Source organism: Canis lupus, chromosome X (assembly GCF_011100685.1).
Source record: "Canis lupus familiaris isolate Mischka breed German Shepherd chromosome X, alternate assembly UU_Cfam_GSD_1.0, whole genome shotgun sequence".
Taxonomy (NCBI): Eukaryota; Metazoa; Chordata; class Mammalia; order Carnivora; family Canidae; genus Canis; species Canis lupus.
In genome coordinates, this window is record NC_049260.1 from 75,870,792 (window position 1) to 75,888,141 (window position 17,350).

Genomic DNA, 17,350 nt, shown 5'->3' on the forward strand with positions numbered 1-17,350 from the left:
GGGAATGATATTTCAAGTTGGCAAAAGACAATAAAATACAGCTGGCATAACTTGGTATGTAGAAGATGATGAAAAAATAAAGGACAGTAGAGCTGGTATCCTTATTCTAGAAAGTGAGAAGTGAACAAATCCTGGTGGAAGTTTAGGGAAAAAATGTTCATGTATATCATTTAAAGTTACATTTAGCTACTTTATTTTAATTGATTTCATGGCCAGTTTCCTCCATAAGAAAGCAAGCTTCATAAAGGCTATTCTGTCTTGCTTGCTACCAAATTCCAAATGCTTTGAATAGTGCCTGGCACACATGGTGCTCAATAAATAGCTGTTGACTGTATAATGAATCTATGCTTACTAATAACACTATAAACATTAGGAATAAGAGAGGGGGAAGAAGAATTATAAAATAAGTGAGCTACAGTGTCCTATTTTCATAGCAGAAGGTCATTAGAGGTACAAGCGTATTTTTGGCATTTTGTAGAAAACCACAAGCTAGTTCTCAGTCTTGGCGCTAGAAGCATTTTGGGCTGGAGACTGTTCTGTGCATTGCAGTATCCCTGGCCTTTACCTTCCAAGATGTCAATAGTGCCATTTTCCTCAGTTGCGACAACTAAAAATGTCTCTAGTCACTGACAGATTTCCCCTGGGGGCGCAAAATTCTGGTTGAAAACCACAGCAACAGAAGGACCTAAAAATCAGAACAGTTGAGAAAGGTTCCCACTGGACTCTAGAGAGTGGTACCATGTCTAGGGAAGAACAGGAGGGGGAAATTATTCAATTTCATCATAAATTCTGTACAAAATGCATTGTTATCATAGGCATGTATTGGTCTGAGAAATATTAATGTTTATAGAAAAGTAGCAATGAAGCAGAATCAATGAGACTTTGAGAAAAGCTAGCAATATAGGATGAGAGAGAAGGAAGAAGTCAGTAATAACTAGGTGTCTGGCAGGTGCAACCGGATGGATGGTGGTTGTGTCCACGGAGACAGAGAAGACAAGAGGTGGAAACATTTTCATATGGGACTGGAGAATGATGGCTCCAATTTCAAACATGTTGAACATGAAATATCTGCAGTATATGCAATCTGTTGGCATTAATTAATCTTGAAACTCAGGATATATTGACTTATGAGTCATTAACATATAGATGATAAATGAAGCCATAGCAGTGGATGAATTTCCTGAAAAGAGAAGAGACCTGAAAACAGCACCTCAAGATAAAGAGTGTGTCACTTTCTGTTTTTTTCCATGCATCTGCATTTTAAAAATTAATTAGGACCACATCATAAATGTTATTTCACACATTTTAAAACAAAATTCTCTTTGCAAACATAATGCTTATTTATTGAAAATATTTTAAAAATATAGAGGTAAGCACAATTTCTTTTTTTTTATTTTTTATTTTTATTTATTTATTTATTTATTTATTTTGTAAGCACAATTTCTGTCCAGAATCAGAATTGCAGCTTTAATGCCAGACAATCAAATTGAGTAGGCACTGAGCACTAATTATGTGTGAGGCAGATGGAGATTCAATAGTAAAGAAAACAGTCACCATTCTTGTGTTCACAGAGCTTACCATGTAATGGGGAACACAGAAAACACAATGGAGTGTGATGAATGCCAAGAAAATTAGTGATGAAAAGCCACTTCAACTAAAGATGCAATAGGATATGATTTAAGCATCTTTTGTGTTACCCATTTTTCTCTTAACAGACACAAGCTTAGTTGCCAGGACAGGAAGAAACTGTGTTTCTTTCCCCCCTGTGCCATGTAAGAGAGCTCAGAAAGGCTGGCAGAAAACATGCCGTTGTTTGCCTTTCCTGGCCTGACTAGAGGCTCTGTTGAAACCAAGCCTGGGAGGATACTGAGCTCTAACTCCTTCACAGATAGCATCTCCATTAATTTGTAGTTAATTTTTTTTTTTTTAGTGTACTAAGAACACTCCGTGTGAGAAATAGTCTCTTAATAAATTTGTATATTTCTTAAAGCACGTACAAGTTGACAACAAGAGCCACTACAGAGCAGGATATCCATAATAAGAAGCATAGAGAAATGGGCAAAATAATGAGTAACAGAGACAGGTCAATTTGCAGGAAGTAATCTGTCACCAAGGTAGTGCTGGAGAGGAGTCTTCCCCTAAGCAGCAAGGAAGAGGAGAGACTGCACATGCTACAGCCCCATAGCTACCTCTGTCTAATGGGACAGAGACATAAGGAAATGGGACATAAGGAAAATTTTTGGTATCAGGGAAAACAACTCTGACCCTTGTCTTTAAAAAAAAAAAAAAAGATTTTGGGATCCCTGGGTGGCGCAGCGGTTTAGCACCTGCCTTTGGCCCAGGGCGCAATCCTGGAGACCCGGGATCGAGTCCCACGTCGGGCTCCCGGTGCATGGAGCCTGCTTCTCCTTCTGCCTGTGTCTCTGCCTCTCTCTCTCTCTCTGTGTGTGTATGACTATCATAAATAAGTAAAAATTTTAAAAAAGATTTTATTTATTTATTCATGAGAGACACAGAAAGAGAGGCAGAGACTTAGGCAGAGGGAGAAGCAGGCTCCCTGGGGGGAGCCCAATGCGGGACTCCATCCCAGGATTCTGGGATCAGGACCTGAGTCAAGGGCAGACGCTCAATCACTAGGCCACCCAGGTGCTCCCTGACACTTGTCTTTGATGGACTTTCTAAAAAAAGAACTGGTTCAATAAAACCTGATAGCCCTCAAAGATGAGGAATCAAAATAGAAGTGGCCCAATAGGTAAACATAAGTAATACACCACAATGAGAGAAAAAGGGCCTGAAAAATGCAGGACAGATAAAGAAAACTCATCAGAAAAAAAGTAGATGAAAATTGTCACCAAATATTTCTCCATGAGTTAGAAAGTTTTAATGAAGCAATTAAGCAAGAGCTCAAGAAAGGGATGGCAAGATAAGAATGAACCACAACATGAGCTGTCAGGCCTCAGGAAAAATGTTAGAGAATCACAAAGAGGAAAACAAAAGTGACAGAAGCACAGGGAAGAAAGAAACGATAGCAAAACTCTAGCAATTGCTGTCAAGTCTATGTAAATTTAGGACAAAGACCAAAACAAATGCAGTGACTGGTTATGGAACAAATGTAATGGTGATAACCCAGATGAAATAGAAATGATATAACTAACAGTAATTGGGAGAGGGAAGAAAAAGGTGGGAGGTAATATAAATATGGTGATGTTCTTATCCTTAGCAGCTGCAGTCAAAAGACACCATCTAAAGCAGACAAACCTGGCAATAAAGGTCTAAGTATATTCAGTAGCACAAAGGGAAACACCAAGAAATATAGCTTAATCAACTAAAATTGGGTGGATAAAAAGAGGAAAGGGAGAAGGGAAGAAAAGGAAATATGTATAAGCATTGAATCGTTATTTGTAATATCAAGAAAAAATAGGAAATAAAACACTAAATATCCACACATAGGGGACTATGTAATTATGACATATTTATGCAATAAAAGATTATTCGGCTATAAACCAAAAAACATTTTTATGTAATGATATCAAATGATTGAGAAGATTTTTATATATGTGTTAACACACACACATATGTATATATAATCATCTATGTATATACATAGATATAAAATTTCTCTCGAATGGTGCATGAGAAACTGGTAATATTGCCTGTGGTGGGGGAGAGCTGGGTAGTGGTGACAGAGAGGTGGGAAGGAGATTTTTAATGTATACCCTTTGTTATGTTTTGAACTTTTTTATCTTTTGAACTTTGAACCATTAGGATATTACTAATTTTTTACAATAAATTGAAGATGACGTATAAAGAATTGGTTGACCTATCTTTGCACAGCCTTGTGGACAGCACGTTATGTGAGATGCCTGATATATGCTTTGTAGAGCTTCGTAATTCCACATACAGTGTTTCTTGTTCCAGCCCCCAAGGACTGAGGCAAACATATAGGGAGGGAGGGCAGTGACCTGGTTACCTACTTGGCCCCCTGCATCCCCACCAATTCTTAACCTTGGTCTGGTGCAATCCCTTTAGCAAGTAAACATGATACTGTTACAAAAAATTCAACTAATTTGAATTACAGGGGGGAAATAATTCTCCCTGTAAATAATGTTCTTATGTAGCCCATTCACCATTAAAACTACTGAGGATTATAACCTCACACAAAGAGAAGCAAGCTACTGCTTGTACCTTGCTCAAGAAACCTAAAGTTCTTAAAGCTCATTTTAAAAACTTGTAGCCATCACTTTAGAGTTTTGCTAAATTCCAAAAGCTTTCCTTACACATCAGGAAGCAGGCCTGGAAGACTCTGACTATAGATCTTTGCTAGATGCTGTAGGTAGTGAGAACTTGGGACCTAAAGGAAGTGTCCATCGGAGAGGAATTTTGTGGAGGGAGAGAGAAGAAGGAATAACAACCAGCCATATCTTCTGGCTCAAAGCAATTCCTAGATAGAAACCCTGAGGTTTCGTCAATCTTGTCAATCATTTGATATCACTACATAAAATGTTTTTTGGTTTATAGCCGAATAATCTTTTATTGCATAAATACGTCATAATTATATAGTCAGTCCCCTATGTGTGGATATTTAGTGTTTTATTCCCAATTTTTCTTGATATTACAAATAACGATTTAATGCTTATATATATTTCCTTTTCTTCCCTTCTCCCTTTCTTCTTTTTATCCACCAAATTTTAGTTGATTGATACACCCTGGGGGACAGGGGTGTCTTAGAAATTATTAGATCAGCTATTGGAAAATCTCAGAGCACTGGGGTTAGTTTCTCACTTCCCTAGGCACAAACTGCAAAAAGTGTGGGGTCTGACACAGGGCAGCCCAGGTAGCAAGGTAGAACAGGCTGAGAGAGAAGACTGGTGGGAACTTACCCCTCTCCCCATTACCTCCCTTACCTTCGCATGCCCCTTCCCCCCGCCCTGTGTAGAGTCACCAAGTCCATCTACTACCCAATTGAAAAGTCTGGATAGTGAAAAACACAGAACTCTAGATACATATTTACACATTGACAATTGGTCCTTATGAGATGCAAATATTTATTCAAAGGGAAATCCATGACATGGTTATTTGAAGTACTTATTTGTAGTAATAAGTTGAGCCATCAAACTACCTTTCCTTCTTTCCAAATCATCCCATATCCATACATCCAAAAACAAAGGACAATAGAATACAGATGGCTAAACTTAATGGAGACCTTGTCAGGGTTAAAAAAAAAAAAAAAAACATGCTTGAATAAACCAGAAGAACCAGTCTAAACTACTCCATTGCCAGGGGAGAAGGAGCAAGAGAATACAAATGAAAAATGAAAGGGCCTATAGGGAACGTGGGGGAGAGCATTTTGGGGAACAATAGGACTTAACTCTTTTTTTATATATTTTAAGATTTTATTTACTTTTTTGTATATTTTTTATTGGAGTTCGATTTGCCAACATATATTACAACACTCAGTGCTCATCTCATCAATTGCCCCCCTCAGTTCCGGTCACCCGGTCACCCCATCCCACCACCCACCTCCCCTACCACTACCCCTTGTTCATTTCCCATAGTTAGGAGTCAATTCTTGTTCTTTTCCTTTTCCCTCCTCTTTAGGAGTGATCATGGTGAAGCACTGGAACTTTCCCCCCTTTTTTATTGCTGTTCTGAAAGCAGCAGAAACCATAGATAGGTCCAGTGTGTTGGCACATGGAATAAGAACAGTGAAATCAAAGTACAGGGCAGCCCAGGTGGCTCAGCGGTTTAGCGCCCCCTTCAGTCCAGGGTGTGATCCTGGAGGCTCCGGATTGAGTCCCATGTTGGGCTCCCTGAATGGAGTCGGCTTCTCCCTCTGCTTCTGTCTGTGCCTCTCTCTCTCTCTCTCTCTCTCTCTCTCTCTCTCTCTCTCTCCCCCTCTGTGTGTGTCTCTCATGAATAAATAAATAAAATCTTTAAAAAAAAGTACAATAGCATTGTAAGAGGAGGTAAAGGACATGCCTATTCACAAGGTAACAAAAACAGACAAATACGTGGGAATGAAACCCAGAAAGAAATGGGAAAGATCATTATAAAGAAAGCTTCACTAAGTGAAATAAAGATTTAGATAAACGTACCTACATGGGAAAATTGTAAAGATGCCAATTCTTGTCAATTAAACCACAAACTTAGTGCAATGTCAATTAAAACGTTTTAAAAAATTGGAAATCTGCAGGAACAGGGCGAGAGACTGTGGCGGGCCACCCTGCCTTCCTGCCACCGCCACCACGGCTGGCTCAGCTCAGGGCTGTGTGTCGCCAGGCCTGATCCCTGCAGCGCGGGGCAAGCAGCCTCGCCGGCCTCCGCCGGGCTCAGGGAGTCTGAGTGCGTCACCTGGACTCTTGCAGTTCCCAGCAGAGTACGTGCCACAAAGCAGATGTGGTGGGCAGCAGAAGCTTATAATTCTACAGATGACAAAGAAGCCCGTAGGTGGGGGATCCTCTCTCACCCCAAATCTGGGAGAGTGATTTCCCAGTGATTACTTTGGCTGACACAAAGAACAGGATTCTTCTCTTCTTTTTGGCCGCGAAATGCCTAAGTGCACCACACATACCGTGAGGGAAGAAAGGCAGAGCTTCTTGGATGGTGGTGGACATTCCACTGGAAGAATGAGGGCAGAGTGTGACATCTACACCACAAGGGTGCAGTGTGAACTTCCTCATCTCCCTCCCCATTCAGCTCCTTGCCTCCTCTATCCACTGTGGTGTTTGGTGAGTTTTTCCATCACTCTGGACAAGAGGAGGAATTCCTCAATTTTAACGTCAGGGAGGGGGTGGTGTTTTAAGCAGTGCCTCAACCAAAGCACCCTCCTGTGGTTTCCTCACACCAGAATCAAAAAGCTGCTCATGGGGGGGGGGGTGGGGGCTGTCTGGCCGTCCTGGCATCTGGCTCCCTGCATGGAGCCTGCCTCTCTCTCTGCCTCCCTCTTTCCCTCTCCCCGCCACTCTCTCTCTGCGCCTCTCATGAATAAATAAAATCTTTAAAAAAGAAAGAAAGAAAGAAAGAAAGAAAGAAAGAAAGAAAGAAAGAAAGCTGCTCACCCACCACTCAGAAGAGGCCTTTCAGAAGCCAGGGGATGAATACAGCAAGGCCAATAAAGAGTACTATTTTTTGAACACCTCCTTGTTCAGAAAGGTTTTGAATTTTTATTACATGGGGAGGTACCTGTCATGGAGGAGCTATATGTGTTTTTGATCTGCCAGAAGATGGAGTACTGGGGCATTGAGGAGCTCTTCATCAGCTTCTGCTGTAGTAAGCCCTACCAGGAAAGCAAGGAAGAAAACCACGGGGACTGGAACCAGAAAAGCAGGAGTACCAACTCCTCCTCTGAAGAGTCTTCTCTGAGAAGGAGCTGGAGAAGTTTGACAAGATGTGATTTGGTCAACTCTGGAAGAAGATCTGGATTTGAATGGAAAACCCAGCCTACTGCTTGTCTGCCAAGCTCATTGCCATCTCCTCCTTGAGCATGATGCTGGCCTCCATTGAGGCTATGTGTGTCCACAGTATATCAGAGTTTCAGAATGAGGATGAAGAAATGGATGACCTCATGCTGGAAGGCTTGGAGACCCATGCATCACTTGGTTCACCTGTGAGTTTACCATCTAGCTGGTTGCCTGCTCCCTGTCAAAAGAAATTCTGGAAAAACGCTCTGAACATAATTGACCTCATCTTCCTTATTCTCTTCTATATCACCTTGGCGGTAGACACCAAGGAGGAAGAGAGTGAGGACACTGAGAACATGGGCAAGGTGGTTGAGATCCTCAGGCTTATAAGGATTTTCCAAATTCCCATGCTTGTCTGGCACTCAGTAGGACTTTGGTCTCTAGGTCACACTGAGACATAGCTATCATGAAGTTGGGCTGCTGCTTCTCTTTCTCTCTGTGGGCTTTTCCATCTTTTCTGTGCTTATCTACTTGGAGGAGAAAGATAACCACATATCCGGCCTTACCAGCATCCCTCTGCTGGTAGTTAGCCATCATCAGCTTGACTACTATGGGTCACGGAGACACCCACCCAGTCACCTTGGCCAGGAAGCTTATTGACAGCATGTGCATTATCTGTGGCATCGTGGTGGTGGCCCTTCCTATCACCATTATCTTCAACAACTTTTCCAGAAGCAGGACACTGATGTGGACCAATGCAGTGAGGACCCACCAGAGAAGTATCATGAGCTACCTTACTATAACATCAGAGATATTTATGCACACTGGATGCATGTCTTTGTTACCAGTCTATCTTCCGTGGGAATTGTGATGAACAATCCCAATTCCTCAGATGCTTCAAGCATTGAAGACAATGAGGATGTTTATAACACAGCATCCTTGGACAATTGCACTGCAAAATGAGCAAGGACATTTGTGCCTGTATCTTGTTTCCTTTCATGATGTTAGGTTAATGGAACTTTATGAACCTGAATGGGTTCATTCAAATCATTTAATTCGGGATGCCTGGGTGGCTCAGCGGTTGGGCACCTGCCTTCTGCTCAGGTTGTGATCCCGAGGTCCTGGGATGGAGTCCTGCATAGGGGTCCTCACAGGAAGCCTGCTTCTCCCTCTGCTTACATCTCTGCCTCTCTCTCTCAGTCTGTGTCTCTCATGAATAAATAAATAAATCTTTAAAAAATAAAATAAATTCATTTAATTCTCAGGGTGTACCTTTCAGCCATATTTGGACATTCATTGCTCCAAAATGATAGAATCTCCTTTGTTTTGCTCATTTAAGTGAATTAAATGCCTTGCTCTGCAATTTATTTTTTTTACAAGAGAGAGTTTTGGGATGCCTGGGTGGCTCAGTGGTTGGGCAGCTGCCTTCAGCTCAGGTCGTGATCCCAGGATCTGGGATGGAGTCCTGCATTGGGCTCCTGTGAAGAGTCTGCATCTCCCTCTGCCTATGTCTCTGCCTCTCTGTCTCTGTGTGTCTTTAAAGAATAAATAAATAAATCTTTAAAAAAAACAAGAGAGAGTTGTGATAAGATTTTGGGAAAAATGATAAATGGTATTCGGTGGGATTTATTACTATGGCTTATGTATCAATCTGTGTTTGTCATTTACTCACACTAAGGTAACTGTAAATTACTGATAAGTAGAATCAAAGGCCGAACAACTGAAGACTACTTGCATGTAAGGTTCACAAAATGAGACAATGCATATAAACCCATGCTCATGTGCCGGACATGGAAATTAGGGGCCTAATAGACTTGCCTTATTCAGTATGGGGAAAAAATTGAATTCTGCAATAAATGCCATTAGTATAAGTAATTATACATGTATTTTTTAAAGATTTTATTTATTTATGTGATGGAGAGAGGGAGAGAGTATAAGCAGGGGGAGCGGCAGGCAGAGGAACAGGGAGAAGCAGGCTGCTGCTGAGCAGGGAGCCTGATGCAGGGCTCCATCCCAGGATTATAGGATCATGACCTGAGCCGAAGGCAGATGCTTAACTGACTGAGCCACCCAGGCTCTCCACTAATTATGCATTTAGAGAAAATTAGGATATAAAGTCTACCTCAAGGAAAATGTACACAAAAATGCACACATTACACATATACACCACAGGTAGCTTAAAAAAGGAGCTAACTGTAAAAGAAAAAAGAAAACTGTATTTATATTGGAAGGAAATATAGGCAAAACTATTCCAGTAAATGTGGGATGTACAAACTGTCCTAAATAAATAAAAATATAAAAGTTCAGTAGAAAACATTGACAAAAATACTTAAAGAAAAATTAAATTACAGATTGATCAAATATATCACACTCCTCCAAAAAACCAAGGGTCAAGAGAAACCATTGCAGCATTTGAGTTCAACATGTGATATTAGCTATATTTCAAGTGCAGCTAATGAGTACCATGTACAAAGCACAGCAAGTCTATACATAGAAAATGAACTTGCTATTCTCTCACACAAGTAAAGTAATTTTGATGAGAGAAGAAACCAGTCCCCACTTCCCCATGTTGCTAAAGTAGGCCAGAGGACAGTTTCCTATAGGCAGGAGTATGTCCTGAGAAGGAACCTGGGGCAGAGGCTTGCTCACAAGCACCAACACCCACCTCCCTGCTCACACACAAGGCACCTGCCATAGGGGCCCCAGTGAGCTGAGGGCCCCTGAGTGAGAGTTTCCTGGGAGACAGCTGTGCCTCAGGAGAGGCTTCACACCAGGGAGCCACAGAGGGGATGCTCGGCTGCGTGCATGAGCATCCCAGACATGTCACACAGCAGCATGAGAATGGAGTGATAAATGGTGCTGGTTTAGTCTGTTATCCATTTGGGGGAAGAAGTAAAGTTGGACCACACCTCCGACCTTGCATGAAGGTAAATTCCAAGTAGATCTGTGAGACAACCCTTGAAGTGGAAAAGCGTGAAGGCGAGGGCGGGGCAAGATGGCGGAGGAGTAGGGTCCCCAAGTCACCTGTCCCCACCAACTTACCTAGATAAGTTTCAAATCATCCTGAAAACCTACGAATTCGACCTGAGATTTAAAGAGAGAAGAGCCGGAACGCTACAGAGAGAAGAGTTTGCGCTTCTAACAAGTACAACTCATTTTTAGCCACTCTGCACTGAGCAAAATGACTAGAAAGAAGAACTCACCGCAAAAGAATCAGAAACAGTCCTCTCTGCCACAGAGGTACAGAATTTGGATTACAATTCGATGTCAGAAAGCCAATTCAGAAGCACAATTATAAAGCTACTGGTGGCTCTGGAAAAAAGCATAAAGGATTCAAGAGACTTCATGACTGCAGAATTTAGATCCAATCAGGCAGAAATTAAAAATCAATTGAATGAGATGCAATCCAAACTGGAGGATCTAACGACGAGGGTTATTGAGGGTTATTCATCCAAGATAGGCAGAAACTGAAAGAATATGTGACCGCCAAACCGGCTCTGCAAGAAATATTAAGGGGGGACTCTGTAAAAGAAAGAGGAGGACACCCAAAGAAATAATCCACAAAAACAGGGACTGAGTAGGTATTATGATGACACTAAATTCATATCTTTCAATGGTAACTCTGAACGTGAATGGGCTTAACGATCCCATCAAAAGACGCAGGGTTGCAGGGCTTCAGACTGGATAAAAAAGCAAGACCCATCTATTTGCTGTCTACCAGAGACTCATTTTAGACCTAAGGACACCTACAGCCTGAAAATGAAAGGTTGGAGAACTATTTACCATTCAAATGGTCCTCAAGGAAAAGCGTGAAGGCATTAAGAAACCATGTAGGAGGGGCACCTGGGTGGCTGAGTCAATTACGCAGCTGCCCTTGGCCCAGGTCATGAACCCGGTGTCCTGGGATCGAGCCCCCACATCGGGCTCCCTGCTGGATGGGCAGCCTGTTTCTCTCTCTTCAACACTTTTGCTCTCTCTCTCTCTCTCTCTCTCTCTCTCAAATAAATAAATAAATAAATAAATAAATAAATGAAATATTTTTAAAAAGGAAACCCTACAGAAGACTCTTTCTGTAATCAGGGCATGAGGGAGGGCATCCTAAGCCACACACAAAAACAAGAGGCAATAAGGGAAAAGCAGTCTTCCCTCAGGGGGAACAGGAGGCCAGGAGCAAAGAGAGGAGGGAAGTGACAGAGGGTGGGTGGGGTGATGCATGCAGCATGAGTGGCAGACAAGGGATTGATTGGCCAATCCTCTGCAGGACTGTGCTGGACTATAGTGAGGCACCCATCTAAATCCTAGACCAAGGGAGCCCCCAGAAGGGATCCTGGGGCCAGTCATGGCCACAGTGGTCAAACTCTAAGCCGAATGGTGCTGTGGTGGCTTAGACATAGGCTTGGTGAGGGCTGTGCCTATCTGTGGGTGGCACACATCAAAGTGAGGGGATGGTGGTTGAAACCGGGCGAGGAGGCAAAGTTTGAGACTGGATGTATGCGGTGGGAAGCTGGATGTCTGCAACCTCCTGTGTGTGCACCTATTGGGGGCCAGGTGAGTGTGGGGGTTAAATCACAAAATCCCCAGGAGAGGTAGCAAGCTGGGGAGGCACTGGGAGTTAGTGTGCAGCCAGTACTTACAGGCACCAAATGTAGATGTCATCAGGAGATGAAAAGAAGCAAAACCGGGTCTTTTCGGGAGCTGGTAGGCAGTCTGTGGGAACTAGGCCCCTCAGAGTGACCCAAGAGGCAGGCTAGGCTGGGGTGGGCCCCATCAAGGCAGGGCACTTCCCCACACAGTGTTGACAGCTGCAGCTTTGATGACCTTGTCAAGTGTTTACCATGGAGAAGCCCAGAAAGAATCTGTTAGTTGCAGCAGGCAGGTAGGCAAGTTTGGTGCTTGGTGGTCCCATGCTGTTTCATTTTGAATTAGGTATGGGAGGGGGCACCATGGTCTTCCTGGTGCTGATAGCCTCTCAATGTCTTAATCAGGTCCTGACTGGCAGGCCTGCTCCCGAATCCCTTCCACTGGCCCTAGGGCTCCTGCCCTGGCACAGCAACCAACCAAGGGATAAAGGGCAGACGGGGGGCCTGAGCTACCAGACAGGGGAGTGTTTGGGGGAGGGCAGGGCCAACAGATGCACAGGAGGCTTTTGCCTTGGGCCAAGACTACACCCTGGAGACCCTTGGATGCCAAGGCTTGCCTGTGACAGACAGTTGCTCAGGAGATGAGCAGAAAGTCTCCAAGGCCCTCCCTGGGTTAGAAGTCAGCTGTGGCCTGAAAGTGCCAAGTGCCTGCCTTGGAGACGGAGGACAACTGTGCCAGCACTCAGATGGAGATTTGGCAGAGCACAGAGGAGGAGGGAAGTGCCTGTTAATTTGGGACCCCCATCCAGGAGGAAGTAGAAAATCTCCTGCCTTCGTGCTGAGGTTAAAGAGGTGTCTGTCGCTGAAGACAGCAAAGACCAAAGCATGCTCCACTGGGACAAGTGAGTGTGGGAGCTGCCTGCAGAGCAAACTGACTGGAAACATTGCCCAGTCCACCTGAGGCTGGCTTGGGAGAAAGGGGTGGTCGCATTAGCAACTCTTAGCAAACATGACAGGATCCAGCAGTCAGCAGAGGAAGCCCAGGGAGGGTGGCACCCAGCGTGCGTGTGTGTGTGTGTGTGTGTGTGTGTGTGTGTGTGCGCGCGTGCGTGTGTGTGTGTGTGCGCGCGTGCGCGCGCGCGCGCGTCCTGCTGGGGGTGTGGCGTCACAGCAACCACAAGTCACATGCTGGCCATCTAAGGTGCCAGTGCCTGGGAAGAGGCAGTGTCCCCACTGCAGGTTAGAAGACTCCCCAGAGATGGTCCTGGGAGCTGGCAGACAACCACCCGCACTTGCTAGTCAGCCCAAAGTGCGGGGCAGATGGGTACAAGCTGAAGAGTTGTGATCTACCCGCAACCCAAACTCTAGGAGAATGGAGGAAAAAATAAGACTATGGTCTGTGTGGAGGAGAGCAGTCAGAGGGCAGAGCACACATACAGTGCTGATGCCCAGGGCACAGGGCTCAGACAGCATCCCAGCGAGACAAGGAGAGGGCAATAGGCACAGAGACAGCACTGCCTAAGGGAAGGGAACCTGGCTTTGGTGATGCAGGGGCCAAGGGTTGCCGGGAGGGGTCTGGCAGTGCTGGGAGGGGTGGCAGCATGAGTCGTCCGGATCCACAGAGTGGTTCTGTACACAGGGCTGGGTTCCTCCTTTCCTCCAAGTGGTGTCAGGAGCTTGGATGCGGGGAGGGGCAGAGCTGTCTCCCGATGGACCAGCCATAGCATAGCCCTGCCAGGAACCCCAGCGTCTGCCTTACCACCCTGATGGGGAGTTCGTGGGGAGGGGGGTGCTTCACTGGCCCCTTCTTGGATGTCACTAAAGGTACCGGGGAGAGGCCAGAAAGGAGGCTTCCCCAAAGGAAGCGGGGCCAACCCTTCTCACTCTGCCAGGGATTTGGGCTTGGGGTCCCAAGGAAGGCAGTGGGCCTGGAGGTAGGTTTAACAGCTGCTTCGCAGGACAGAGAGAACTATACCACGCAGCAAAGGACAACTGTCATTGCCATTCTTGTGCATTAAATGCACAGAGGTGCGTTGCCGAGTGGTCCCCAAGGCTGTGCAGACAAGCCCCAAGGATACTGACCTTCCGTCTAGGCTGGCAGTTAAGGAAAGGCATCTTCATTGAGGGATTGCTCTGCTCCAGGTGCCAGACTCTGAGTCACCTGCTTCACAGGTGCTGTCTCCTTGAGTCCTAATTCCACACAGCCCACCTCTGCTCCCTTGCTTCCGCCCCCAGCACCCAGCCCCTTCTTGAGGCTTATATTGAGCCATGCAGCCAGCCTCTCCCCCTGCCTCCTAGGAGCACTGAGAAGTGTGCACCTGTCAGGGAGCAAGCACCCTACTTAGGTCGCATTGGTTGCATATTTTTGTCTTCCTCTGCATGTAGACTGTAAACTCAAGGACAAGTTCCATGTCTTGCTTTTGTCAATCAAAGCACACAACTTTATTGATGATACATACAAACATAGGCGTGGGTGGGTGAAGTTAAGTCAGTACAGCACAGAGAAAGGCAGTGTACTTTTTTGGATCAACGGGTTCACCATCCATCACCTCGCAAAGGAGGAGTAAAGGAAAAAGAATTCAACCTAAGCAGCAACAGATGCATTTTCAGCACGAGCCCGATATGCGTCTGGTCTCCCCCAAACGGTCCAGCTTAGACAGGGAGACCAGCACAGGCAAGGCATCCCTCGCGGTGCTCTAATATGATGTTCTGTAGCCACAGCTGGCAGCTGAAAGGATCCCTTTGCCACACGAGGAAGGCCGCAAGGGAGTCATTGACAATGCACGTTGCCTGCAGACTGACTGCAAAACCAAGGAGTCACTCAAAGCTCTGTGAGAACCCCTGCCTGGCCCCTAAGAGTGTGGTCCTCGATTTAGCAAGTGTAACTTTCACCCCGTGATGTGGTGATTGGCTAAGGCTGGATCTCCGATGGCATCCACTGCAGATTCTCTGCATGAGAACGACACGAGTGTGTGTTCACCGGAAGGGTTTTGGGTGGATTCGGTTCCATTCTGTTCGAGGTGGCCATTTAAGAGGCCAGGGTTTGCGGGAGAACCTGTCTGTTGGCGTTCCTGATAAAGAGGGACGTGAAGGAGAGCAGCATTTGGGCCCCCAGCAATTCCCCTGCCAAGACAGGCTTTTCAGACAAACCTATCAACAGTTTCAAAACCTGAACCTCAGCACATTCACTTCCCTCTGATATCAAAGGAAACTTCACGTCTGAAATGGGCTTGGCAAGCATGTTATTAATAACTGTCATGCTTATTAACAAATTTAATCCGGCCTGCTGCAGAAATGAGTTGCAGCAATGTGACACAGTCTCCCGACACACTTCATTGACGTACATCTTAATCTGGCCCTGATTTTCAACACTTGCATTCAAGTTATCCAGAGCACATAAAGCCTTCTCCTTAATAGCAGGGTGGGGAGTGAGGATCGTGTTTCCAACAATGGGGAGACTGGCCAAATGACTATTGATATCGTGGCTAAATGAAAACCCAGCATCCTTGAGCTGAGCAAACCACATTTTTCCCTGAATGAAAGGATGCCTGGAGAGGTCAAGAATACAGCTGAAATTTCTAAAGCTTTGAGTACTCCAAGTATTTTTATGTTCATAGGGGAATGGGCGCTGTTTTACTGGGTATGTTCGGTTGGCCTTGCCCCCACCTGAGGGCCTGTCCTCGGTTCCACCAGGGGCCCCAGGTTCAGTCCAATCCCCATCCTCACTCCAGGGCCGAGCCATAGTTGTGAAATCAAACCAAAGGTCAGGTTCCTCCTCATCCAGCTCCTGGTCATCATCCCATTCCTCTTCCTCCTCCTCTGACTTGTCACTATCATCTCTTCCTATGGTTAGTTTGTAAACACAGTAGCAGGCACCAGCCCCAATCATCAGTCCTGCTGCCATCCAACCTACTTCCCGAGCCCGGCCCATGCTCAAGTGCGTCCCAGCCTTTGGACAGGACCAGAGAGGGTCTTGTTCCACCTGACTGAAGAGGATTCTTAGGGCCAGGGTTTACAATGGTGTAGTGTCGTCCTCTTCAGCCTCCCCAAGTCTCCTGTAGCTCTCTTCTCATGATCTATGGGTTCAAAATGGTATTAGGGCCTGTGCCGTATCTCAGTTTGTGTCTCATGACACAAATATAGTGGAGTCTGAGTTTTGGGTGAGACAGGTGGATTATTAGGAAACTATTTCTTTGTTCCTTTTTGTCATCCTCTACCCTCAGCACCCATTATTTCCCTTCCAGGCCTTACAGAAAAGGGCAGGGGATGGGGCTGTGCTATGATAGCCAGGAGTGTAGCTGGGAAAGGCAAACACTTGGGGTACTTTCCTCCACCATCCCCACCCCCACCCCCAAAAATTCACGGGCAGTTTCTCCCACCAACCTCCACCAAAGTCAGGTAAATTTCTTCTCCTTCCCTCGTCTTCTGTCAGTATTCCTTCCACAGGGATTGATGAACAGTGTGGCAGAAGGATGGCAAGATAGCCGGCTTTGGAGAACTGAAACTGGGGTGGATGTGATCAGCGCTGAGAACACAGGTCCTAAGGCCCGCTTTTCTGGTTTTTCGGCCTTTGACTTTAAAATATTTCTCAGACCTTCCCGATTTTCCAAACGCGGGTTCCTCCCCCATCTCCCCCCATTATTGTCCGCCATTTCCCCAGCAAAGGCCGCCACACCCCTTTCCCTGCACTGAAATGGGAGGGGGTGTGGAAAAAGAAGGGGCCAGGAGAGGGCGACTGGGACCGGCCCGCGCAGATCCCAGCCCTTCGTCCTCCGCCACCCCCACCGCCACCCCCATCCCGGGTCCAGGGATCATCCCACCTTTACCCGGATCTGCAAGGTTCCGAGGCAGTTTGCTCCTCCCCTCAGCACGACTTTTGGGGCGACCTATGGGCCAACGGACCGACAGACCTGCAAATGGACAGGGAACCGAGGGGACGGAGTGCTTGGTGGACGGAGCAGGACTCGGGACGCGAGTACCCAGATAGTGGTACCTTTCTTCGGAGTCTCGGTCAAAGGCGTTCACTCCCCTCACCCCCGCCCAAAGTCCGCCAGTTCTCTCTACTAAATGGGCACAAGGGAGGGGGGCGGCGGTATTTAGAAAGTAGGCGGGAAGGGGACGTAGCCCGGATCAGCCTGAACCGGGATCCGAGGCACCCTTGGCCCTCACCTATTCCCACCCGCCTCTAAGCAGAGCCCAGGCTCGTACCGACCTCGCGGTCCGGGGCTAGTTTCCTTCTTCCTTCACACGCCTGCAGAGTAATAGGGGGCTGGTACCCAGACGGAGGCGGCTAGCAAGGACTTCTGCTCTAGGCAGCTCTTGGTCACGTGATGACACGTCACCAGTGAGCTCTGGCCCCCAATTTCCACT

General features: G+C 46.0%; 1 protein-coding gene and 1 pseudogene across 5 annotated transcripts; one reads left to right on the forward strand and one right to left on the reverse strand.

Moving 5' to 3' along the window:
* The first annotated feature begins 3,796 nt into the window (after positions 1-3,796).
* On the forward strand, positions 3,797-8,363 carry LOC119868319 (annotated as a pseudogene).
* A 6,031-nt stretch (positions 8,364-14,394) lies between these two features.
* On the reverse strand, positions 14,395-17,350 carry LOC119868218 (protein ARMCX6-like). 5 transcript variants are annotated; one of them, XR_005386390.1, is made up of 4 exons: positions 17,193-17,350; positions 16,807-16,890; positions 16,364-16,484; positions 14,395-14,781 (listed from the first exon to the last, which is right to left on the reverse strand). XR_005386390.1 is itself a non-coding variant. In XM_038587887.1 (4 exons), the coding sequence occupies exon 4, from the start codon at positions 15,909-15,911 to the stop codon at positions 15,009-15,011; it is 903 nt and encodes a 300-aa protein (XP_038443815.1). In that variant the 5' UTR covers positions 15,912-16,056; positions 16,364-16,484; positions 16,807-16,890; positions 17,193-17,350; the 3' UTR covers positions 14,395-15,008. The 5 variants fall into 5 exon arrangements, 4 of the variants coding, with proteins under 4 accessions (XP_038443815.1, XP_038443816.1, XP_038443817.1 ...); XM_038587887.1 differs by having other exon boundaries at positions 14,395-16,056; XM_038587888.1 differs by having other exon boundaries at positions 14,395-16,056; positions 16,801-16,890.

What these genes read in the sequence shown, in the direction of transcription:
- LOC119868218 (XM_038587887.1), bottom strand. Translation starts at nt 15,911, where the DNA reads ATGGGCCGGGCTCGGGAAGTAGGTTGGATGGCAGCAGGACTGATGATT.